Source organism: Thermobia domestica, chromosome 1 (assembly GCF_964235325.1).
Source record: "Thermobia domestica chromosome 1, izTheDome1.hap1.1, whole genome shotgun sequence".
In the NCBI taxonomy this organism is placed as follows: domain Eukaryota; kingdom Metazoa; phylum Arthropoda; class Insecta; order Zygentoma; family Lepismatidae; genus Thermobia; species Thermobia domestica.
Window position 1 is genome coordinate 216,927,903 of NC_137454.1, and position 26,212 is coordinate 216,954,114.

A 26,212-nucleotide genomic window follows, 5' to 3' on the forward strand; every position below is an offset into this window, starting at 1 on the left:
TGATATTGAAGCACAAGGAATCAGTGTTATTCAGTCACCTAATATGTTTCTGAATATATTATAGCCTTGGAAATGTTTCCGTGTAAACTCATTAGGAGACAGAATTATGCTTAGCGATCGACTATTCTGCTTCTTCGCACGTTTAGTTGGAAGTTACACGAGTTATGTGATGGATACGGAGCTTCAGCAGAGAGTTAACATTAAGTTCTCTTTTAACCTAGAGAGCCATAATCTTCTTGCAATAACTGACCACACGTTCCACACTTGCAGCGTATGTAATGTAATACCCCTTTTTATCGTTTTCCGTAAAAAAAATTACTTTTGTAAATGAATTAAGTAGCCCTATAATTAACACGTGTTTTGTTGGAACTGAACCTCGATAAATTTTGTTCCTCATAAAATTTATGTTATCGTTTGAAAATCCCACTCATCAACGAAAATTTACCATTATTTGATAGTTTTACTGGTAATATTACCAACATTTTTTTTTAAATCATGATGAAAATTTTCTTTTTTATAGCCTATCGTGCATGGTTCGCATACTCTTAATGTGCAACCTAAGGAAAATAAAGCTTTCAAAGCACTGGACTTAGGAATACTACCCAAAGCGCCTGATAGTGTGTCGATAGAGAAAGAGAAAAAGCCTTTGCTGCCAACTTCTACAGTACAAGTTGAAAAAGAAAAAAAGCCGTTACTGCCTAATCCTCCATTGTAAGTATTACTTAGATTATAACGAATTAGTAATCTTTCTGACTTTTTGACTTGTCACATGATTAGAATTGTGTTTCTATTCTTCGAAGTTAGAGGTTTGCAAATTATAATAGATTGTAACGAATATGAGAAAGTAAAACTCAGCGGTTAAGTAGAGTCCCAACACATACTTGGACATATTTGAAATAATCCCTCGTTTTGTTTGAATCGATAAATGAGAAGGATATAGTTGTGTCAAGAAAATATTGTAAAGATACAACATCTTGTACAATTGAAAAATACTAAACAATTTGCATTCCAATAGTTGCAGTAATTTTGATTCAGAACTGGTCGTTGTGAAGTGAATATGTTACTTGTAATTGCATACTCAATTTACAGAAATCATTGTAATACGTTTATTTATTTTCTTCATGACAATTTCCTTAACAAAGAATTACCTCACAGGAATTCCCTCTGTGCATTAGAAAGATGCCCTATGTTTTTCAATTTCATTGTCAAACATTATTCATTTGAATGTGAGTGGTGAATATATTTAGATATCAAGCTGTGTAACGTAAAACATTTCGTTTGTTTGTGGTTCATATTACATGTAGGGTTAGATGCAGGAACATTTGATCTAGTTATTGTGGTTTTAGTTCTTGAAATTCAGTCTAATTGGAAATCACGAAATAATAATACTGATAATAATCGCAATGTGATTTCCCTAATTTCAAATTTCTTGTATCACTTGTCAGCCACAATATTTAAAATATAGGAAAATGGAAGCAAGATTTTAATGCAAGTAGACTTAACGTTTAATTTGTTAACAGTCATCCAGCTATGTAATGAAGAAGGACGCATTTTACTTTTAAGATACCAGGTCGTTCTCCGCTGAAAGTAGTATTTTTATGCAGCTAAGAAAGAGTGATTTAAAGCAAGATTCTTCACATTTAATAACTTAGGATAACATAATTCTGTGTTGAGTCTATTTTCAGTGTCTGTGAAGGAGAAAACGTTTTAAAAAGGTAACTTTTTTAACATATATACAGGGTGTTTCAGAACGACAACGTTTGGAGGATGGTTTCTGATACCAAGATAAGACGAAAAGTATACCAACCTGCGTGTAGAAATGCTCCTTTCTTTCAGCGCTATGATCAACCAAAAATTTATCGGAAAAAATGCAAAAACAGCAATAATTCGAGAACGAAATATCAAATCGAAGTCGGGTAAAAGAAATGTCTATTAGTGTTAGTCATAAATTCAATTAATGCACAATAGGATGTGGTGCAGGGGGCGGCGCAAAGTTGACCCCAAAGGAACTTGAAAATTCCTGAAGTATTTTATCGAAAGTTGAATGAGGAAAATAAACAGCAATTAGGTACAATATCTCAGTGAATAAAAATAATAGTATATCATTTAAGTTAGAGGACAGTGTCAAAACTTTGAAAGATAGAGAGATACACATGTTTGATTGATCTTCTTTGTCTCAGTACTGCGTAAAGTCTTTGAAGAACTGAAATGAAATGAAGTGTTTAACATGTCACGGTTATGCCTTTTAGGGCAATGGAGATGGATGAAAGCTAATTATTGTGAAATAATTTGTTTGGAATGTGAGGTTAGGAGAAAACGGAAAATTCACTGACACGGTATTATCTACCACAAACTTCTATAGACCTGTCGCACTAGAAGTGAGAGCTCCATTACTGAGCCATTGTGATCTTACTTTGAAGGAAGAACTATAATTCTGATAAATGTATCCCTTAAATAAATACTGTGTAAGATAAACCAACTTATAGAAAGTAATGAAGCTCAAAATGTAGAATTGTAGCCTTTTCTTCGTCCGGAAACATTAAATATGTTTTCCTAGGTCAGTTATTCTCAACTAATGGACCGTGTCCCTCGAGGGGTTGCTGATAGATTGTCGACGGATCGTCGTTGAGGTGGTTTGTAATATATTGTATTTCAGTCGTTACTGTTTGTAAGAAAGGGTCGTACGGAGCTAGCAAAACGAGGGTAGTAGTACTCAAAGGGCTGAGAATACTGTTTGTTAAGAAAATGAGTAAGTAGCATATGGAGTCATAAAGTAGATTCGATTTACGAGTCTGAATCATTATTAGTCATATCATGACTATCGAAGTGATTCAGGCAGTTTTCTAATTGTGGTGGGACGGGGAAGTAGTATTCTATCATGCCGAAGTGAAGATGATCAGATGATAAAAACGTGGCAAGCAGGACAGGAAACTGCGTCGAAAATAATATAGGTAACTTCAGTTCATATTTGATAAAATCTATTTGATGCCCTTCGTGTTGGCGCATTTACGATGTACAGTATTTAGTAGGCGTCTCAGATCAATTCTACAAGACCTAGTAGTCGGCAGTAGTAAAATGGTAAGCAATAGTAAATTTTAAACAAAGCACCAGTGAGTGTTTCATAAATATCAAAGAATCTTTACGAAATATATAGTCATCGGAACGTATTGTATATGGAGGATGTGTAATTTACCCCTCATTTTCAATATCTCGAAACGGCGGAAGTGGTTGGAAATCATGAAACAAAATGAGCGCCATTATGGATTAAAATGATAGTTTCATAAGTATATTCTTACCAACTTCAGTCTCAGCCAGTGGGAAACCTCAAGCATTTTTTTTAACCAGTTATACTAGAAAATTGTTTTATCGCATTATGTACACTCATGTCCAAAATTATTGTCGCATGTCTATAAATATGTTGTTGTAGGAATATAATTTGATAACGAATCCGCCTGGTATTTCTTATAATGTTAGTATGTGTATAATCGGCAAAGACATGTATGTGGCAAATTTCATGTCAAAAGAGCAGTAAATAAGAACAATAAAACTTTCTTGTCCATTTAGTAACATTTTCTTTTACTCTTTCTCATTTTCGTATTTATAATTCTTTTCCTTTGAAATTTACCACAAATATACATTTTCCGATTATACACACAGCATCAGTATTAAAAGTACCCTGCAAAATCATTATCAAATCATATTCTTACAAGAAGACAGTTATAGATATGCGACAATCATTTTGGACATGAGTGTACATGTGCAAACTTGCAGCATTTTCAGTTTGATTTTACCCCCATTGTTCACAGATTTCTTCTCTTATCAATAGACTTGTTTCGCTAAGTTGAAGGAAAGTATATGCTCTGTCATCAAAATTGGATAAATTGTACGAAATTTATCGTGTTATGAACAAAATCAGAAATGCCGAATAATAGAATATCGCTTCCTTAATACATTCGTGTAACAATAATTTTATATTTCGAAGTATTTCCGTTTTTCAGTTATTTAGTTCATGATGTTCTAATGTCTATATGGCGATGTGTTCATTTTTTAGTGTTATGTGTGTTAAATGATTAATATTCGTTATTTTATTATTTAATAGACTTTCGCTGACTCAAAAAGATTCAATGAAGATGTTGACCTCGGTTCCTCCTGGATTTGGATTGAAACCGTAAGTTCACATAATTGTTTCTGTGTTTTTAGGAACTTGCTATTCCTAAAAGATAATTTTCTCAACAGTATCCTTACATGATTAGCGTAACTCTTCAGTTTTCCTTATTTTTGTTTAGGATTCTGATAATGCTACAATTTTTACGAATTTCTTTTAGTGTAAACTAGCAAGAAGGGAAAACATTTTATTACATGAATAGGTTTGCAAGTACGATTACCTTTAATTTCTTTCAGCAAGTGTGTTTTAAAGTTTCACTTCTGAATTCTTCATGAAAATGCAGATGTCTGCATATATTAACACGACAAACTCTAGAATATTGTATTCGAAAATTTACTTCAGATTGCAACATCCCAGAAATATGAAGGGATAAGTTTTATGTAAGTGGAGTGCTTGTTACAACCTCTCATCTGTGTAATAACTTTTATTATCAGGGTGTCCCATCTGACGGTAGCCACAGAAATTTTTATATAAGAAAAGATAAGTGGAGATGAGATGGAAATAAAATTGTACATCTCTGTATGTGTAAGAAATGAAGTGAAATCTCAGGAGGTACTGCAGGTGTCCTTCCCAGCTTCTAAACACATTTGAACACGATATTGCAGTTTTGTGAATGTGGCTGACAGAACCTTGCCGGTCACCAACAAACTGTTCAAAAACATTCTCTGACATATCTTAATGTAACCACTAATCCAGTAATGTTTCACAGTAAACATGCGCTCTTCAATAGAATAGCAATATATCTTTACTACGACGTGAAAATAAGCAAGCACCTCATGTCACTTGTCACACTTCACCGAAAACACGAGTGCACCTATGACGACTCGCGAAATTTGTTGTCAAGTTTCTTCAACGGCTGCGGAACAGTGTTGGTGCCTCATCTCTCTCATGAAATACAGTATATCCTCTCAAAAATGTCATCGCAAGAGGTCAAATATTTACGCAATGACGTGATTTTTTCTGTTTTGTTTTATTTTTCGGGATTATCTTTGAGTGGATACTTGTTATTACTTTGTTTACGTGTTGTAATTTTTCAATACCATTCATGTAATAAATAAATGTACACTTCAAATATAAACATGCAAAGGGCAAGTTCAGTTATTACATTAGTTGCCATTCTTTTCTAGCCGTTATTTTTTCTTTGACATAGTATCATATACAGAAGGTTGTTCGATTTATATTGGATCGAACTAGAAAAGCCACTGCTATCTGAGAAATGACACTAGAACGACGCTCCTGTTGTAAGCCGTAGTGTGTCTGAAGTTGTAGATGAGTGAGAGTCGTCAAATGGCACCTAAATCACACTGTTAATGGGAAGAGTACTATGACCTTCTCTATGCTCATTTTTTCAACATGTGCAAAATAATACATTATCGGAAGAATGGGTTCACACTCAGAGTAACTACTGCAAAAGTTATTGTAAACCGTTAACACAAGCTAAGAGCCCGTGGCGAAAGAGTCTCCCTCGAAAAACACCAGAAAGAAGACTTCAAAGGAAATAACATCTTCAGTGCTCTAGGAGATTTACCAGTTGGCATATCAGCAATCACTGATCCAACGTGCGATGGGCCAGCGATTCTATTTGGCATCTGCATGTACAACCCATTCGTAAGTTGCTTTGACTGAAGTGCGTTCGTAAGACTTGTGTACATCATCTGCTCCTGTGTCACATTGTAGAACGAAACACGAACTGCAGGAAACAGTGTGAAAAGCATCTGGCAGGGTCCAGATTCCAATCAGTTATTACAATGGATGGAACATACATCCATACCACTGTTAGTGGTTACATTCGAGCGCTAACGTACCGTGACAGCGATGCCACGGACCGCTGTAACTTATTCGTCATTGCCAGGAAAATTTCGTTTGTGTCACAATTCAGTTATGTGGAGAAGTTGCTGATATGCAAAATCGATAAAAACGTGAAATGAATGCAAGATATTTCCAGAAACCCATTAAGACACCTATTTTTCGAAACTACATTCCACAGTTGTACCATGCGAACGCCAACCAGGTGACGATCCAGATAGTCAAGGTTTCAAGTCATACCATCAGAAATTCTCTGCGTTGTTATAAGGAAATGGAACAGGAGTGGCGAATTCACGTCATTCCGTTTCAAGACATTCGTGTGAAAACCCCTGATGCTAGTCCAATGAAATTCTGTGACTTTGGCCAGTTGAAAATACATTATCAACATTGGCATCCACTTACTTTCTCTGATCTTGGGTAAGCTTGTAAGGAGGACAGTCCGAATTCCCGTGCCCATGCTTCGCCGGAACTTGCTTCGGTGTTGGATAATAGTCTTTAGTGCTGAGAATTCAGTAGAACACCATCGGTTGTGGTGAGGTTTCTCGTAGAATAAGTGCCCTTCAAAATCGGTCTGATATCAATCGAACAATCTTATGTGTTGTTACTTTTGATACTAGTTATCCCGTTTCTTGCCTCTTGCGTAAAGGAACCGTTATCAAGAATAATTCATCATAAGTAATTTAATAACCATACTGTTGATAATTTTCATTTTAGAGCTAAAATAACGAACTTTTTTTTCTGTCGGGTGCATATATCGAAAATGATTTCCCAAGAAAATGATAGCGTCGATTATATAAAACGTGGCAGTCAATGTGTTTTTTCATCGAACTTGAATACTGCAGTAAAGCAGTTCATGATCAGAACTTGAAAAGGCCTAATTGAAGGTAGAGAAGAGAGAAAAAGAGTAATCTATTTTGTAATTTTGCACTGCCTGGAGGTTTTTTGGTAGAAATTTTAGATGTCTTAATGTAATCCATGAATTTCTTTTGTTTCAATGAGAAACTATATTCAGTTCTATTGTTGCCAGATATAAGTTTTTTCTTGTGTACTATACGTGAACTGTTCGTTTTCTAAAGAACAATTTGCTTCAAAGTCAACAGTGTAGATAATTCGGTTTTTGAAACAGAGGAAGATTAATTCATGATTATGTTTCAAAGTTTTCTTTCACTTGCAGGGACCAAATGTTTTGTTTACGAAAACAATAAGTAAATAAGTATATACGAGAGTTGAGCTTGAACATCATTAGAGGTAGTCGAAGAAACAAAACAATAAAGACTTTTAAAGCAGATTTTGATCTCTTCTTCCTGCATTTTATCTAAAGATGCTCCATATTAAGTACACTTACTTGAATTTTATTTATGAAAAAGAAGAGGCAAATAATTCTTTTTCGTTAAACTTGAAACTCAAGAAAGCGTTGTGCATCATTAATTACGTATGTAGTTATTTATTTTTATAGACTAATCCAGTAATTCACTTCTAATATCACAATATTGCGAGCGAAGATGATACTTCTAATATGTTCACCCATTTCTATTAGGTAGGATTATTTCGCGCAAAATCTCTCTCTTTTTTTCTCTCATTCTCTATCTGTCTGTCTGTATATGTGCGTGAGAGAGAAAGATAGAGGTCTTTTGCCTATTTGTTAGGGGAGTTTTTTTTTTTTAAATTATTATTATTATTAATAATAATAAGAAGAAACTGGTTATCCATGATTTTCGAACAATATTCAATACTGTAAAACTCAATTAATGACTTTCTTTGTAGTGCTGAAACAAAGCCCAAAAAATCCAGCCATCAAAAACTTATTGCTGAGCTTCAAAAGAAATTCCCTACTAAATCAGAGTAAGTATTTGTATTATTTTATTTTAAATTTTTAAATATAAGGTTATCCTTGTATTGTATTACATCTCCTTGAAATTCGCACATCCTTGTAGAACAAAGAGAATATTCGAACTTCATAGAACATTTAGAACTTAAGAAAAAAAACACCTTAGTCAGAGTTTGGAGGTTAAAGCGTTCGTTAGTGGCCGTAATCTCACTGTTATTCGTGAAATTCGAATAGTAACGTGTACTGAAGTTTTTCTTGTTAAAATTTTTCGTAGCATGTTATTGTTACTGTTTATTCTTTGAGTTAGTTTCTTTATATATTTTATTCATTCTTTTAGTGTTTTTTGTGGGCTCTCGTTTAATTTTTATTGTTTAAATTTATTTTTTGTCGAATTTATATTTGAACTTTATAGAAGTTTTATTCTAAATTGGAATTTTTAAAGTACGACCATTGACCGTATTGTAATGAGGACAAATAGCCTTTCTGTTGGTGTTTCCCATTAACCCTAAACAATCAGCTGTTTTGTGGTAAGTCCTCTGATGTAAAATAAACAGTGTGTCATCAATATGAAGTTAGTTAGTCACCAGCAAAAATGGGTTGATTATTTATTGGGAATAGAATAGGGACATCAGGAACAATACTATTACACACCGACTATGTTCTGTCAATAATTCCGACATGAACTGGCCAATTGAAATACAGTTTTCACTACACAGAGTTAATCGTTCTCTTTACATCCAAGAAAACGAAACTAACATGGATTGACTCATTCTCAAGGGAAATGTATATACCTACTTCATTCGGATGATGTCGTAAGGTATTTAAAATTACAAAATATAGAAAAAAAAAGCTCACTAAGTTTTACCGAAGAATTCAAGAAGAAAAAAGAAAGGTCACTAATTTTACCAAATAATGCAGTAATGTATTTGAAGACAAAGAAATATAGAATTCGAATGTCTTTAGAAAATAATAAAATGAATCAGAATAGTAATAATATCGTACCAGATTATATCAATTTAAAGGTACCATTCTAGACTTCGCCTAGAGGAACTGAATGGCCGCCACGACGAATTTCCAATTACGAAGCTAGTACGCTAATAGTTTACCTACGGTCTATTTTTAAATATTTTAAAGAATAGATATGGCTTTATTTTCTCTACCTTTGGGATATATTGATTGAGTATGTAATACGTTTCAAGACTGAGGTTATACGCAATAGGATTTGCACATTTTTGAAAGAGAGATTGCCACAGTGAAAGAAAATTTTTGTTTGTAAAATAGAAAGTAATACTGAAAATAAGTATTCTGCAATTATTATAACCAACTTTAATACCATGTTGTAAAATTTCTGTGTGTTAACATTTATTTCCACATTTTTCCTTTACAAGAACTGAATTAAGAGAATGCATTCAGGTGGTGAGACAAAGACATCAAGGATCACTCACTGGCCAGACGTTAGATGCAATTATTTCAGCTGTTGAACGGGTTTTACAAGAGAGAGGAAATAAACGACAAGGTAATTACACATTATGTTACTATTTAATCACATTTAGTTAAGTTTAAGTTGTATTTCTTCGTGAAATAGTATAATCTATGTGTAAGTTATCTTTTGTATTTGCCTTTTAGAGGATGTATTAGTCTAGATAGCATGAGAAAGAAAAACATACTCATGGTTTTTAAGTGAGTTATGTTCAAAAATCTCAAATAATCGAGTGATTTTTCGTATAATTCTTAGAAACTTCTCGTTAAATAAAGTAAGAATCATTGAAGCATTAATTCCTTTTTAGTAACATCCTATTTCAGAATATCAGTTAATATGTTCATTACTGTATGTATGTAGATCGGAAACGTGTATTCATAATAAGTTTAAGAATCAATATTTAATAAGATTTCGTAAATACATATAGAAATAGATTGGGAAGAACTTCGAATACTAGAGTAGTTCAAGATATTTGAGAATCTACCTATATACAGACGTGTAGAACTCCTTTTTCTGTTGACATAATATTGCTTATCGCGTATATATGGTTCCGGAAGGTCTTAAATGAATTCTGTTCGAATAAAATTGAAATTAATCCCCATTATATTATGTTACGTTGAAAATAACTTGAACTGCTCTCAAATTAGTTTTCGCTACATTAGTTCTTTTTTCATTGTGTTGTGATTAAAACTCGGAAATGTTTATAGGAATGTAATTGAATTAATAGATTTACATCTTCTGTAGTTAAGTGTTAAAAAAAAAAAAAAAAAAAAAAAAAAAATAGGAAGTAAAGCTAAAGTAGGAAGTAGTGATATCACACTTCATTATGTAGTAGAAGCTCATAACATTGTCTATTGTCTTGAATTTCATGCGAAAGCTCTTACGTTTATTGTTAGTAATTGAAAATGCATTTAGGAAGGAAAATTGAAGAAAATATTATTGAAATAGTACTAATAGTTTCACATTAGTTCTGTAACTTCATTCTACAGTTCTTTGGAAGAAAGTTCCATATTCGTCAGGCTTCTCTGAAGTTAACACATTCATAACTATTTTCGTCTGGCAGTATTAGAAAACTGTACTTTGAAATGAGAACAGATTACGATCTTGTAGATCTGTATTGATCGTAAAATATACTTGAATAACCCTTAAAGGAAATTATAGGGTTGGATGTGTAAATTTATTGTAATCGAAAGTATCCTGCGATCATGGATTTCCCAATGACTTTGCGGAAAATTGGAGTTCCCATGTATCTACTTCTTCCGATTTCCTTTTCGTCGTAAAGTAAGAAGTACCATCGTTAATTTCGTTCATTAACCATAATATTTCTCTCTTTTTTAGCGTACCTTCTGTTAAGTCTTCAATAATACAATGTCTTCTCAGTGTTCTAAACAATGTATTTTCTTCTTCTTAATCACCTATTTTTAATAGGGTTTCAACACATCAGCTGCGTTGCTTTCAGGTGAACGCCAACTTGAATTCCACTGTTCTTTGGTAGTGGGACGAGTAAACAGATTCTGCATTAGTTTATTATTATTATTATTATTATTATTATTATTATTAGTAGTAGTAGTAGTAGTAGTTAACGTATCTGCTGTCATCATATTTCTAAACATACCCCAATAAAGTAAAAAAAACTACGCATCTTACTCTTCTGTGTAGCAGCGTTAAAATAGGTTGCATATTCCTTGCAGTGATAACCAGCTAAGAATATTTTGATAACCAGCTAAGAATATTTTGCATTGACAGCCAAGAACGTTATGTCCACAATGAATATATCAGGAGCATGAAAATACACAAACCTTTTATATCTTAATTACTTAAACTAAAACTTGAAATTCAGTTCTTCATATCGCTGATAAAAACTCGACAGATGTAAACACACATACGGAACATTCTATACCACAACTTTATTCCTTCTATTAATTTTTGATCATTTCCCATCCTCACATCAAAATAAGAGAAAAAGTTCATATGGACATATAGCGAAAAGTGCATAGTTTCAGAGCTAGGGCTGTCCAAACTCGTGAAAAAGCTAAATTTCAATAGGCCCTATTTCGAATTCCAGAAACTGTGGATGGTGGTCCTTATCAGCGTAAAGAAACTCTCGCATACACAATCCAAAAATGCATATTACATCAATTTTCAGTGGGTATGCAGGGTATTATGTACAGGATATACCGGTAATTCTCAAATATCCTCTCAATAGCGTTTTCAGATATACACCTTGATTTCAAGGAGGGTCCAAAGTAGGCAGGAGGTAAGTCTTGACAACAATCGACATCCAGTGCTTCAGAGGGAAGTCGGAAGTGTTAGGAACCGACAGCTCCATGTTTTTTCGTGTTCGGAATAACGTTTGATGCGATGTATTTCGTCATGGTATATTTCACGTTTTCTTCACTTATAAGCATGAAAGAAAAGATTACAGCATGCTTTTCTCCGAGTACGAGAGACCGTGCTCTTGACGATTCTTAACACTTCCGACATCGCGCCAAAGGATTCCGTGTTCACGGCTGCCAAGGCCTATCATTTGCCTACTTTGACCAATCATAAAGTCAGAGCATATCTCAAAATTCTGATGATGGCATGTCTGGGAATTTCACCCTGCAGGGATTACTCTTCACACCCACTGAACATTAATGAAAGATGTATTTTTGGATTGTGTATGCGTGACTTCCTTTACGCTGATAAGGACCGCCACTCCACGATTTCTCGAATTCAAAATAGGGCCTCTTGAAATTTGGTTTTTTCGCGATTTTGGACAGCCCTAGCTCTGAAACTATGCACTTTTCCCCACAGGTCCATAGGAACTTTCTGACTTTTTTTGATGTGAGGAATTACCTCTTACAGTTTTTCGGTATAGTTAATAACACCCTATATATATATATATATATATATATATATATATATATATATATATATATATACAGAACTCAAGATTTCAGTTGTTCCTTTGTTTCTAATAATGGTACTATTACCAAACTACATGTTCTACATCAATCAGATTACTTATCTTTGCATTTTGTATCTTGTTAAAGATTTATTTTATAAACCATATGAAACATCGAATTTTCTCTTGACTGCTGTCAGCATTGTGAAGTCGCAAGTAACAAGAAAGGGGATTTAGTAGGGATAGGATGAATGAGAATTGTTATACAGGTAAAATACACTTAGATAGCTAGCTACACTAGTAAACAAAAATCTTGGGACTTCCAGTGCGTATTTACACACTATACATATCTTTAAGTAGTGTGCTTTTCTTCTGGTTTAAGACGACGGGAAGGTGGTAATGGATTATTCCAACCTTTGTCCAAAGTGTCCATGTCGGGGTTTTTAATTCCTTCGATTGAAGAAGGTCTTAGATGCCTGTCTTTCAATGAGCAAATAAGATTTTTTTGATCACTTTCATTTTATCAGTATTGTGTTTTGTGTCTTTCAGGAGTTTATCAAGGCCTGAAGTTGGAGTATCATTAGATTCGAAAGTGTGCTTATGTTCCTCATTACCAGCAAATTCTGCATGTAGAAATCGATCAGTCCCTCTTACTTTTTTAAATTTTTTTTAACGTTATTTAATTACTAAGTACCAGGGTGGAAAAAATCATGATTTTTTAAAAATCATTTTTGTTGATTTTTTTTATTTAAATCGATTTTTTTTTATTTAAATCAAATCTTTCTCCTCGTATAATACAAGTCGCGAACTGAAAAAATAACATTAGGAATTAGTATTAAATGTCAATTGTGCTATTTAAGTGAAAGTATTGGGTCCCCAATCGTTAACCTATTTGAATCCCAAACAACGTTTTAAGGAAAAAGTATAGCAACGTTTATCAACATGATACTTTTCTTTTCACGAAAGTTACTGATATTTGGCAGGGGCATACTTCTAAAAATGGGAACTAGCTAGCGGCAGGAAATACATATAAAGGACATAAATTTCGCTTAAAATTAAGTAACTAACTCTATGGCCTATGGAACCCGGGGGTTTAATGCCGCGTCCACAATAGCTCTCCATTGACTTTTATCCTTAGCCAACTGGATCCAGTTTCTATTTTGTATTCCTATTTCTGCGAGATCCATCTGAATATTGTCATCCCATCTGCGCCTAGGTCTTCCTAATGGTCGTTTTCCGGCTGGTACTCCAGTTAAGATTTTGAAAGCGTTCCTACTTTCTTCCATCCTGGCTACATGACCTGCCCACCTGAGCCTCCTAGACTTGATGACCCTCACAATGTTGGATAAACCGTATAAATTATGTAGTTCCTCGTTATGAAGTTTCCGCCATTCCCTATTCCCGTTCCTCTTGGGTCCGAATATTCGTCTCTGCATCTTGTTCTCAAATACTTTCAGTCTATATTCTCCCCTCATAGTAAGCGACCATGTTTCGCAACCATACGGAACAACAAACATGATTATCATTTTATATATTTTAAGCTTCAAATGCCTCGACAGAATTCGCGAGGACAAGGGATTTTGAAGTGAATAATAACACGAATTAACTGCTTTTAGTCGACATTTAATTTCTTCGTGAATATCGTTTTCGTATGTTAATATTGATCCTAGATATTTGAAAGTATCAAAAGTATTATTCGATATTTTAACGCATTCAAAATTTACCGTATTACGATCCCGAGGAACTTCTATGTATATAGTACATAAATTTCGCCTAAAGTTTTAAAATCTATTTGGTTTGTTTCAGAGAGGGGATTGGACCCCTCTAAATACGCCCCTATTACCTTGAAACAAACAAATAGACGTGAGCACACACGAATTTTTGTCCTAAATGTCCATGGTGATTTTCCCGTTGGAATAGTAAAGATCTGAAAACCCTGCGAAGAGAAAAAAGAGGATTGTTGAAAACGGGATTTTCCCTAATCATCCTCTGCATAATACTCTTTTTCATACTGTGCTGTACATACATTTGAGTCTTATTGTATTATGATTATTATCTTCCATAATCGAAATAACAGAACAGAAATGGGATTTTACTTATTTTCACTTTAAATTAATTTATTTCGGAATTTGATTTAAATCAACGATTCTTATTTGAAAAATCAAGTGATTTAAATCTTTATTAAAATTGTGATTTAAATCAAACTGATATAAATCAATCCACTCTGCTAAGTACCATCCCGTGTTTTCTGCTCAACATTAAAGTCAATTATTTCAATTACGCATTCCACGTTTCTTCCTCCTCGAGGATTCTATTTTGCTACAATTTGCTTCCACATCTTTCCAGCGCGCAGAAGTTGCTCCTATGTATGTATCATCGTCCTTTAATCTTTGTTTCGTCTCTTACGTCTCATTGTCATACCCAAAGTCAAAAAGTATTACTTTTTCACCGAGAACTACCACCGCTTTTTCACTACTAAAATAGAATATTAGGTATCAATCTGTTTGTAATGACCTCCCCATAATACAGTGTCACCAGATTCATATTTATTTCGACATTTTGTTCTTCCTTCCCAGTGATGTGATACATGCTTCCATGTTCTATTCCCCATCTTTGCTTTTACTTGACTTTTTCCTTACTTGCTGTTCCATCTTCGATCAGATTCGCTATCCGTAGATTCCAGTTCGATCTCTGGCGATATTATTATTATTATTATTATTATTATTATTATTATTATTATTATTATTATTATTATTATTATTATTATTATTATTATTATTATTAAGTATTTTGCCTTTCGGCAGGTCAGCCTCCTCTTTAACTCCCAATATTTTCTTCTGTTTCTCAAATCATCGATCAGCTGTGTTCTGCTTCTTCCTATTCTGCGCTTGCCTGCCATCTTTCCTTCTATGGCGGTGTGAAGAAGACAATTTCTTCGCAAGATGTGTCCAATCCAATTGGCCTTCCTACGAAGGATGCTGGATAGAAGTGTTCTCTTCTATCCGTATTAAAACATCTTCGATTGTTGCTCTTTCTCTCCATTTTCCTGCGCAACACTATATTTCGAAAATCTCTAAATATTTCTTATCTAACTTCCGTAATGTCCAAGCCTCTGAACCATACAGTCCAATGCTCCATACCATTTGCCAACTTCTTAAGTCCAATATTGAGCCTGCTAGTTAAGAGTGATCGTTTCTTGTTGAATGCTTCTTTGGCTATGGGAATTCTTGACCTGATCTCTTGGGTGCAGTAAACGTCTCTCGTCAAAATACTTCCCATATACTTGAAATTCTCTACCTCTTCAAGTTCTCTTTGTTCTACTCTGATCCAAGAAGGCGTGTTTCCGTGGGATATTTTTATGACTTTCGACTTTTCGATGTTGATTTTCATTCTGTATAGTTTTCCAGTGTCAACTGTTCTGTCAGTCATCTCCTGTAGTCCTCTTTTGACTTTAGCTATAATAACTGTATCATCTGCATACCTGATCTTGTTAATGATCTGCCCTTCAATCTTGAAATCTCCAATTACGATTAATGCTTCCTTCATTAAACATTCACTGTAGATGTTGAATAATTGGGACGACACTCCTCTTCCAATCTCCACACTATTGGTTTCTCCTTCATTCAAGCGCAACTTCACTCGTTGTCCTATATACAGGTTTTGAATGAGTCGTCGATATCTCCAGTTGACTCCGATTTCTTTAAGTATTTAAGAAGTTTCGTCCAATTGACCCAGTCGAAAGCTTTTCACCAGTCGATGAAGCACAAACACAACTCTGGCGGTAGCATGTTCGAATTCCGCGTGGCTATATCTCTTATATCTTCGTGCTGAAACGAGATGTTAGTCTTCCTAAAAGACATGTCCATCCGAAATGTGGAAGAATACTTTACCTCGGTATATTGTATCTTACAAAAGAATTTTTAAAAAAGTGATGAAATTAATGTAAAAAGTGATTTTGTGTTGCTATCTACACCACAGCTAACCTGTTGAAATTAAAGTCCGCACCAGTCTACATGATTTCCACCGATTTAATTTACTCTGGACACACTTCGTGTAGACACATCATTCTTTCTAGTTCGGCATTAGTTCTGCTGATTTGCCACAAAGGTTCGAATGTACATCTTAGTTGTATATGTCGTTATTTGGGATTACACAATGATAAAACTAAGAGTAATATATCTTATGGGGTGAAATACAATGAAGCAAGAGTAACACTGCCGAATTAAGCTTGTAAGAATCTCGTACCAGTTGTGAGAGTTGTGGGAGGCTAAAATAAACACAGCTGCTCTGAACATAGAGTTTTTTTGTGATTTTAAATATATTTGATTTGAGGTTGGTATAGTGCAAGGTGGTTGTACGAGGTTACCAAGATGAAGTCGTTTAGTCTGAATTGATCCAAACAATGAAATTCTGGAGTGAATTCGTTGTGGTGTTATATGATTTTTCAGTTAGTATTTATTAAGTTTTTATTTAATTAATGTAATTTTTTCATATATACATTATTAACGTAATTTTTGTTCATAACTTATTTTATACATATTTATTTAACTTCTGTTTATTTTACTTTATTTTTGTCTTATTTTTATTATATCATATATTTTACAGCTGCAATTTTAATTGTTACAATTTATTGAGCGAATTCAGAACCATTTTATTGTAATTGGAATCTACAGAACGTCTGACACATTTTAATATTTAATTCAAAAAGTAGTGATGGTATATCTAAAGTGGCATCATTGATAGATAGATAAAGAGTTTAATGTTCTGTGATGGAGTGGAGTAGGTTAAATGTGATAAGGCAATGCTAGATTCTGATCGTCGCACAGAGAATATCAAAATATTTGATTTCTTTCCAAGTTGGGAATCATGTCCACATCTACAGTTGTTATACCATTTCTTTCTCCGGCTTTCAGGTCATTAATGCCCTTCATTGGTGTCGAATAAATTGTTTTTCCTCATATATCTCGAGAGAAAATTTTCTCAAAGCGATTATATGGGGCAGTCTTTGATCGTAAAGAATCGAGCCTTTTCGTCCGATGCATGTTTCTTGAAAGCAATAATTCAAAACAACATGGATATTGATTCCCTAGTGAAACTATGCATCGCCCTATTGCAGAATGAGGGAGGGCTGAAGCTCTTCGAGTTGTGAAAGTGTAAAATTTTCCAGTATGTCTTAAAAAACTGACTACAGTGACCGCCTTTTCCGCGAAAGAGAAAGGGACAAAGAGCACACTATATATTCACTTTCAAGAAGCCCCTTGCCATTTTACGGTGTTCATGGAAGTTCTTTAATCTCCAGATGCTCTTCTGTAGCGATTTACTGTTGCTAAAACGTGAAGCTTCTGAGAAAATATATTTCCTTAATCATTTTCTTTGTTTAACATGTCTGTTGAAAAACCTACTTTTGTATGGGCTTATCAGATGATTTCAGTGGTTTGCAAGTTGAACCTTGATACAATCATAACATTTTTCGTAGAATCTTGTGTAACTCTCAATTCAACAATGTCATTGTTCTTGTTACTGAGGTTGTTTCCACCCATAGTGACGATTCTCGCAAGCAATAGTAATGCCACAAACGCAGAGAATGACTGTCTGGTCATATAGGTGCATTGAACCTCAGTTTATCTATTACAGGTGTGGCGAATATTCATGTTAAAAAAGGCCACCTCCGATCGATATCTACTAAGACCACATAACAACATGTTTCGCTGCCAGATACAATTACAGTGCCATAAGCAAAATGTGCAGGGTGTGTGGATTCACCTTATCGAAGAAAACATGTGTTTAAAAAGAAGAGACAGGAAAGTCGAAAAGTTGGGCAGTTCCTGCATGGCAGAAACAAAAAAGATCCAGTCCTGCTCCAGACCGTGGAAAGTGCATGCTTTTGTCAAAGGCATAAACCAAGGTACGCAGAGAGGAACATCACCTAAAACAATTCATACTATAATTCATCTAGATTTCAGATGGGAAAGCTTCAAAAGGAGCGTGTTCAAGAACTCTCGCTATAATACGTCGCAGAATATCGCACTGATTGTCAACTGCTCTACGAACACAATCTAGCGGCCGACAGGTGGAAATATATTGTCACACTGGACGAAACATATGATAGCTAAATAACTAACATTCCGCGTGCAATCTTCTACAGAGAGCGTGACGTTAAAAATTCGTAAGATGGTGTCGTGAGTATAAGGAAATTTCGGTAAAGGACTCTTGGTTGTTGCTGGTTTTTGTTAGAGTGGAAAGTTAAAGATCACTATATTACTAACAATCTCAAGGTGAATTCCAATTATTATCAGACTAACAGACTGACACAAAATTCAGATCGTGACTTGCCTCGTCTGTATGGAAAGGAGGAGGAGACAAATCTGATATGACTATATGAAGAGAATGCCATACCTCTCCCTCTTCCATCAACAGATGACAGAAGAAACTAGTATTCTTGCCATTTTCTTCACCCACATTCCAGTGAAATCTGCAGATGCCTCACCATTGCGCCTTCGGTATTCCGCAGAGACCTCACACTATTGACCGTCTGTGGAAAGTGTGAAGATGAATTGTTGTGATTGAACGTGTCTACACTGCATAGCAGCCTCCTTCAATAGAAACATTGATGTCGGGCGATAGCCAAAATACAGAGCCACCAGATAGAACCGTGGCGGCGTTTATGAATTTCTTGAAGTAGATGCATCTCGAAATCGTTACTATAGAATGAAAACAACCTCTTTATACTTTCATGACACTGTTTCTTGAAGAAGGGTATTTTTGTAATAAATTCTAAAGTTCCTCGTAGTGCGTCATCGAATGTTTTTCAATAAACCAACGTACATTTTGAGAACTCTCTTCTGGAGTCACAGTTTTCTTCAGGTACGAAATTGCATGGCGTCTATGAACAAGCTCGTGGCTTGTAACAAAAGGCATCAACTTTTGTCAGTTCATGTATCATTGTTTGTAACTTAATTATTTTCTGATTTTTAAATATTTAAAAGTGTCAGATGTTTTGTAGATCAAGTGCCATAAAGATCCATCAAACTGAGACAAGTATCAAAATAAATAATATCTGACTAGGAAACGATGAACCCCATCATGTTCCTTTCTTTTGTAGAGTGAAGTTTGCTCACATTTGTAAAAATGTTTGTTTAATGACCAATAACAAACGTTACTAAGTCCTTTGACTTGAATCATTGATACAGTAACAACTCAAGTCTTCATTACAGAGCTTATGAAACTAATGTTCGAGTGTGTTAAATTTTATTTAACTTTCCATATTTACAATCTGTAAATGGAGCAGCTTCTTAAAGGTAGCGTCGTAGAATAAATATTAACTGTAGTGCCTGCTAGAATTAAAACTTTGATCAAGGGGTTCATAGTTAGTTAACCTCCCCATGTTGCTTAGTACGGATATGTACTAAAACAAACTCGATGGGGTTCACGAGTGAAGAAGTGCCCATCTGAATAGCTTTTTGTGTTTCTGTGTTGTAGGTTCCATGGGACTAGAAAAATTCGGTGTCGCATGGGGAGGAAATCGTGATACAACAAATTGCACCTCTTGGTCAAAAGAAGAAGATGAATCAGAGTGTTGTATTTGTCTTCAAAAAATGATTGGAGAAAAAACAACTTTAACCTGCAAACATACCTTTCATACGGAAGTATGTATTTATTTTAATAGTATGATATGCATTGTACTGTAAGTAGCTGCATGTTCGTTACTCATGTGCGTGATTATGCAGTAGATATTTTCCTTCCAGTGTAAACGTTTCGTGGATTCCTGTGTGATATGTGCGCCAAATTTTAACGTTTTTTATAAAAGTATTAATGTCTATAGTTTTTCTAATTTTAAAAATCCCTACCGTACATTAGGTTCATTATATTAGGCACGTGTGAAAGTGAAGTAAATAAATTAGGCTGTATTTTCGGGAGAAGTTCCAAGGTGAAAATGTCCTATCACACGGAACGTGCGTAAAACAAAGTATTGAAGTTTTGATTCAATAAGAGCGAACTTGATCAAATAGAATCCTGATATTTCTCAATCAAAAGGGAATGTACATATTAATTTCATGTATATTCCAGTAGTGAGTCTAACAGTTTACTAGAGTTAGACTTAGTAGTAATATAAAAGGAATGTAGTAAAACATATTACTGCCAAAAATGTGTAATAATATTTATTTAAACTTAGATACATATTTGTTCGAAATAAGTGCGAAGAGCGAACTGTTCACGTTATTTGTTGTATATAATGTGTTCGAAGTTCAGTCCCTCCACGTACTTACATATATTTAATATTGTATTTAATGTTTAACTTGCCAGTAAACGTTCAGTGCTATTTACTTTTTACAAATATAATAGAAACATAGGATAGTCTAAAGTAAATACATAATTACGTAAATTTTTGTTTTTCGTGGCTAGAGCTGCAGAAGTAACTATGCTTAGAAGTCCACATTGACTAATATATTATACAATTATTGAATGGCTGTTTCTATTTCAATACACTTAGATATAGGTATTACTATAGATCGATAGTTTTCAGTATAATTATATCTGAGGAGTAAGTTGTGTAATATTACAAGAAATATATAATGAGTAGTTGATTGAATGTAGCTTAAAATATCGTAATTTAACAATACCTGTCGTTTACGGTGAAAGAAACCTTACTTGAAAATGTAAAATTCGTGTTATGTGGTGAGTTCTGAAATTGCACCGTAGAAATCTGTCGCATGTCTCTCAACCTTCGATGTGATCTTGTGCCATAAGGCAACACATCTAGATACTGAAGTTCAGCTATTGCAATTAAATGTCTGTTACCATAATTAAGGCTTAATAAACCTTTTAAACACAAATTATCACTGCGAAACAAAGTGATGTTGCATTGAGTTGAAAAGGAAGCATGTAATACGCGGCATTTCTTAATTCCTTCAGGACAAGAGACAAAAGTAACTAAAATACGATGAGAATTAAGAAAGGAAGCTCACATGAACTCTAATGGCTGTTGTGATCATGAGTGCGATTGAAAACTCCTATACCTGAATGTCCTGTCTTTTAGTAAATAATGTGGGATCAATTGAAATTTTCACCTTTTAGTTTAATTTATGTTGTGGAAGTAGCTTGTAATGAAAGATATATATATATATATATATATATATATATATATATATATATATATATATATATATATATAATATGAGCTAGTTCGTACTATAACTGCTTGCTTATAACACTTGGCCGAACGACTGTGTTATTGTAGGCGCTCTGTCAAGGTTGTAAGCAAGCAATTCTAGTACGAATGTAATACCTAATGTCTTTTCATGGGTTCTGGCGCATAGACATCGAGTGTTTTCATGTCTTGTTTGTGATAATAACCGTGATTGAAATTTGTTAGGGTTTTCTTTGGCACCATAAAGTAATTGTTAGAATATTACTCCTGTTAGTTCCTGGGAGAGTTTCATCCAGGGTCGTGTCTCAGAATGCAAATTAAGACTTTAAACTAATTGAAGTATGAAACAAATTAAGTAAAATTTGAATACCCCAAAGCTAGTGAGTATCACGTTGGCACAAGATTGCCAGATTGATCGTTTAATATTTTGTTTAACCCTACACTGATTGAAATATTTGTTGTAAGTGTGAAGGTTATAGGATTTTCCTATGTTAATTTTGAAATGTTGAAGAACATTTGAGTTATTGTTCGTAATATATCTTCTTCTTTCTTTTCTTAACCTCACATGCATGAAATATTTCGTTGTTTTTAAATTAAGTTTTTCAGTGTTGCATGAAATGTTTTGCTATTTATGGGTAGTATAAGTTTGTTTCTCAGACATCAAACATAATTGTGGACTTGGGTGCAACCCCATCTAATCAACATCAACATTACTAATTCCTCAACATAAATAAATAAAAAATGTATATTACAAAATAAATGCCAATTCTACGAACCCGAGACCGCTCACCTCAACGTCTAGTACAAAGCTACAGTGCAGCATACTAGTTGAGAATTTCGTTGTACCATCTGTTAAATATAAACTCTGTAACATAATTTTCAAAAGAGAGTGGAGAAACTTGAAGCCTGTGTATCTTATTTTTAAATTATTGTTGGTTAGACCACTATTGCGCTCAGATCCACGATTAGATAATAATTTAAGTTGAAAGTGCCAAAATAAATTAAAGTAGACTTTCGACTGTCCAGCTTAGGTTATTTTTTTAAGCAATATAACGAGGATTTTTTTTAAATAATCTACTTTACTTTTAACGAAGTGGACAGGAAGTGAGTAATTCCGGAACTCCAGATTATTATTATTATTATTATTATTATTATTATTATTATTATTATTATTATTATTATTATTCTGACCTGACCTCACGCCGGATAGTGTACTGTAATACATTATATAATAGTGTTCGAATATATGATGGACTTAAATTGCAGTAAATTGCAAAGATACGAGATTTCAGATATTTGTAATTTGAGTGAGTAGCTTAAACTGAAACAGAAACTGATCATTTTGGTTTTCATATAAAAACAATATTTTCCATTTCTGTCATTATATCACATAAACTAAAAGTAACGACAGTTAACAGAAATAGTTTTGTATAAACTTTAAACATAGTCGATAAGATTTTGTGTAAGCTGCATTCTTTACAATTAGAAAAAAATTCTTAAATGTGAAGCACATTAAAAATAACAATCATCGAAGATCTCAAGCATTCGAGGAAGGCATAGATATACCCATACATATAGATATAGATATATATGTATAGTATAAATACACATGCACCTTTCTGTAGTGACAGTCAACAAAATGTATTGGTTTTGAATTCAAAGGTAGATTAACAGTTGGATTAAATTTTACCAGCATTACTTTTCGCGACTTCACGTCAAGCGATTCTAAAGTTGTTCTGTGGGTCAAAAAAGTGCTCCTTCCAAGTTAAAGTTTTTAAAATTCTTTATCTCACCTAGACTACCGTGCCAAGTTTCTCACTCGATTTACTGGTTCCTAAGATATAGTAGTCTCTCAAACAGGGTGCTCATTATACACAACGTACAGTATATTAATGCGGGTGTACAATTAAAAAAAAAAAAAAAAAAAAAATACAACAAAATTCCAGATGATGGGAGCAATTAAAAACAAATGGAATGTTCCGATTTATTCTTCAAAGATGGAATCCATTTTTTACGTTCCATTTACCACCACATATTACACTGTATTTCTATATTTTACAATTGCAATCAATATGTTAACGAATCTGTAACCTATGTTTTAGCTATGTTTTATTCTTCAGCTGTATAAAAATCAAAACTATTAGGCCAATAATTACGAGAAAATTAGCACAGTTGATCCCGGGTTTTTCACGATCAAGTCCGTTTACGAACTAGTTTTGTCAATAGCTTTTTCCCCAGCTCGGGAATAATGTTTTGGGATTCGATCGCGCACATACGTATGTACCCACAATCCTACGCGCTTAGTTAGTGTTTTCGGGCATTTTACATTTCTTTAGATCGATTTCTTGAACACATATCTGAAAAGGAACGACCTAAATAGACGCAAAAAATAGAAAGAGAAAAAAAAGTAAGCCAGAGTTGCTCACCATTTTTATGGAGAAAGATTCCCCTTCTAAGCAGTAGCTTTCTCCTCCGCTAATCACCTGTGCCAGCAATTAACAACTAACGTAAGAGCAAAGTACAGTAATGTTTTATATAATTTAGTGTTGCTTATTTGTCTGTAATTAAGGATAATTTTGTTCTCATTCTGTATTTATTTTTTATCACAGAAAAATACTTAAAAATGTTAGAAATACATATGCATCATTTATCTATAGCTAGAACGGGTTAATTTGGGAAAAGTAATTTGAGTTTGCGAAAAGCGTTATGAAACGAGCTAAGTTTGTGATCCTAAGGTCCACTGTATGTAATATTATTATTTATTGAAAGATTATTTCTAACGCAAATTGTGATTTATCGCCATAAATTGGTTTGAATGTCTTCCTGTTGAAAGTTGGTGTCTAGATATTCAGTCAGAACTTTCTATTCAACGAGAACAACTATTATTAAAAATAGAATAATAATTCATTAAAAGGCAGCTTTCTTTTAGTTCACCTCCATCCTCCATATTATTATTATTATTCACTAAATTTAAGATTGTACTTACCAAATAATTCTAGGTATATATATATATATATATATATATATATATATATATATATATATATATATATATATATATATTAGTATTTACGTGTATTGAATAAGCAATATTTGATGTAAATTATGCATATTTATGTTAAATCACGAATGTTCCTTTTACTATTTTACAGTGCATTAGAAAATGGCTCAAGACGGAAAGTGTATGCCCAATTTGCCGTGTGTTTACAAGAATGCAAGACGAATTCCCGCCTCTAACTTAGTTCCGTCAGAAATTATTAGACCGAATTATTATTTCAGTGTAACATGTGATTTAAACCGTTTCATCTATTTTATGTGTGATAAAATATTATACGAGTACTGTGTTAAAATAAATGAAACGGAATTCGATTATTTTATAAAATAGTAAAATTCGTTTCTTTAACTTTTGTAAAGCAGAATTTTTTCTTTGTTAATATACTATGCAAAGATAATAGCTTTGTTGTTATTCATTGTGTTAATTTACTTGTAAAGAAATGTGATTAGGGGTAGCATTACTTTCCATAGTTCTAAACTATATTAGTTTTTTTTTTTTTTTTTTGTTAGATTAGCATTTTTTTCTTTCTTTGTAATAACTTCAAGATATGAAAATTGTATAAAAAGAGATTTCTAAGGAAACTTAAAGAAACTGCAAAATTTCATTGTAAATATTCGAAAATATAGTTTATGAAGAATATACTTGTCGTTTTTATTTCACGTGTGTAAATTACAAGCTTTTTGTGTAATAAAAAAAAAAAAACTTTTTATATTGGATGCATAAAGCCTATTATATCAGTATAGAGCACCTTAGAAATGTAAGTAGAAATGCGTTTTCCTTATTACTATATTCCAAGTATAATAGAAATATATTCTCTTTTACCGCGTTTTTAGTTTTAACTCAGAATAGTAAACCGTTATTAAGTTTACCAGCCATTAAATAATAATAATAATAATAAAAACTACGGCTACCCTTAACCATTTTCTTTCAAGTATTTTTCCAAAAGTTCTGTTTCTTGATAATTCTGATATCTATTTCTGTATCTTCTATATATGTAATTTTCTCCAAACATAGTAACCACATTTTTTTTCCAATAACGGTCATGTAATTTTTTTCTGGATATATACAAATACGTATAACTGAAAAGAAACATAATCTTGTTTTATTGTGAAGCTGTCATTGTCTTTTTTAAAATGTAAGAAACCAACAGAATTTTAATGTTTAGTTACAAAACGAGTGTTCATCTATGCATTAAGCAATTTTAAACATTGTAATATTAAAAAAAAAAAAAAAAAGTTTTGATGCAAAGCACGTACGTGCAATAAGAAGTATTAACGAAAAAGTTTAAAAAAAAGTGTACGTTTTTTTGATTGTTTCATTACTAGTTTTGAACAATTTTGTAATATTAAATAAAATTTAAGCCCAAGTTGTCCTTTTATTAGACTATGATTGCAAAGTGTAAACCTTCTGATAAATTACACCATTCAAGTTTGTTTCTTTATTACAAACGAAAGAAGAAAATTTCTGAATTTAAAAAAGGTAAGTTTTTTGTGGAGACATTATCCGTCAAAAAGAGCGGATGTATCAAAGGCTGTTAAAAGAAATCTATAAAATGCGTACCAAAATATTGAATAACCTGATTATGTAAGTAATTCGCAAAAGGCAGTGAATCCTTTTATCATTTCTTCCTTTGTAAAAAGAAACCAGCTTAATCTCTGGAAATGGCCTGAATAAACCTTACTTGTCAACAGGTATAATATCTGTACCCAATTACTGCTGAACGCATATGATCAGTGAATTTCTAACAAACATTCATGTGTACTGACGACAGTGACACTGTCTTAATGACAGTGTTATAGGGATGAAGGTAGAACTTAAATACTATATTTAGGGTCATAGACAC

At 33.3% G+C, this 26,212-nt stretch overlaps 1 protein-coding gene across 9 annotated transcripts in view; it reads left to right on the forward strand.

Annotated features, from left to right (window-relative positions):
* LOC145693750 (uncharacterized) overlaps window positions 1-25,735 on the forward strand; it is a 290,468-nt gene extending 264,733 nt beyond the window's left edge. For 8 of the 9 annotated variants that reach the window (XM_081770043.1, XM_081770044.1, XM_081770042.1 and 5 more), the window contains 6 exons: window positions 521-711; window positions 4,100-4,168; window positions 7,736-7,813; window positions 9,188-9,315; window positions 19,646-19,812; window positions 24,467-25,735. In XM_081770043.1, coding sequence (XP_081626169.1) covers window positions 521-711; window positions 4,100-4,168; window positions 7,736-7,813; window positions 9,188-9,315; window positions 19,646-19,812; window positions 24,467-24,556 — 723 coding nt within the window. In that variant the 3' untranslated portion in view covers window positions 24,557-25,735. The remainder of the gene's footprint in view (window positions 1-520; window positions 712-4,099; window positions 4,169-7,735; window positions 7,814-9,187; window positions 9,316-19,645; window positions 19,813-24,466) is intronic. The other variant, XM_081770047.1, reaches the window with a different exon arrangement.
* The last annotated feature ends 477 nt before the right edge of the window (window positions 25,736-26,212 follow it).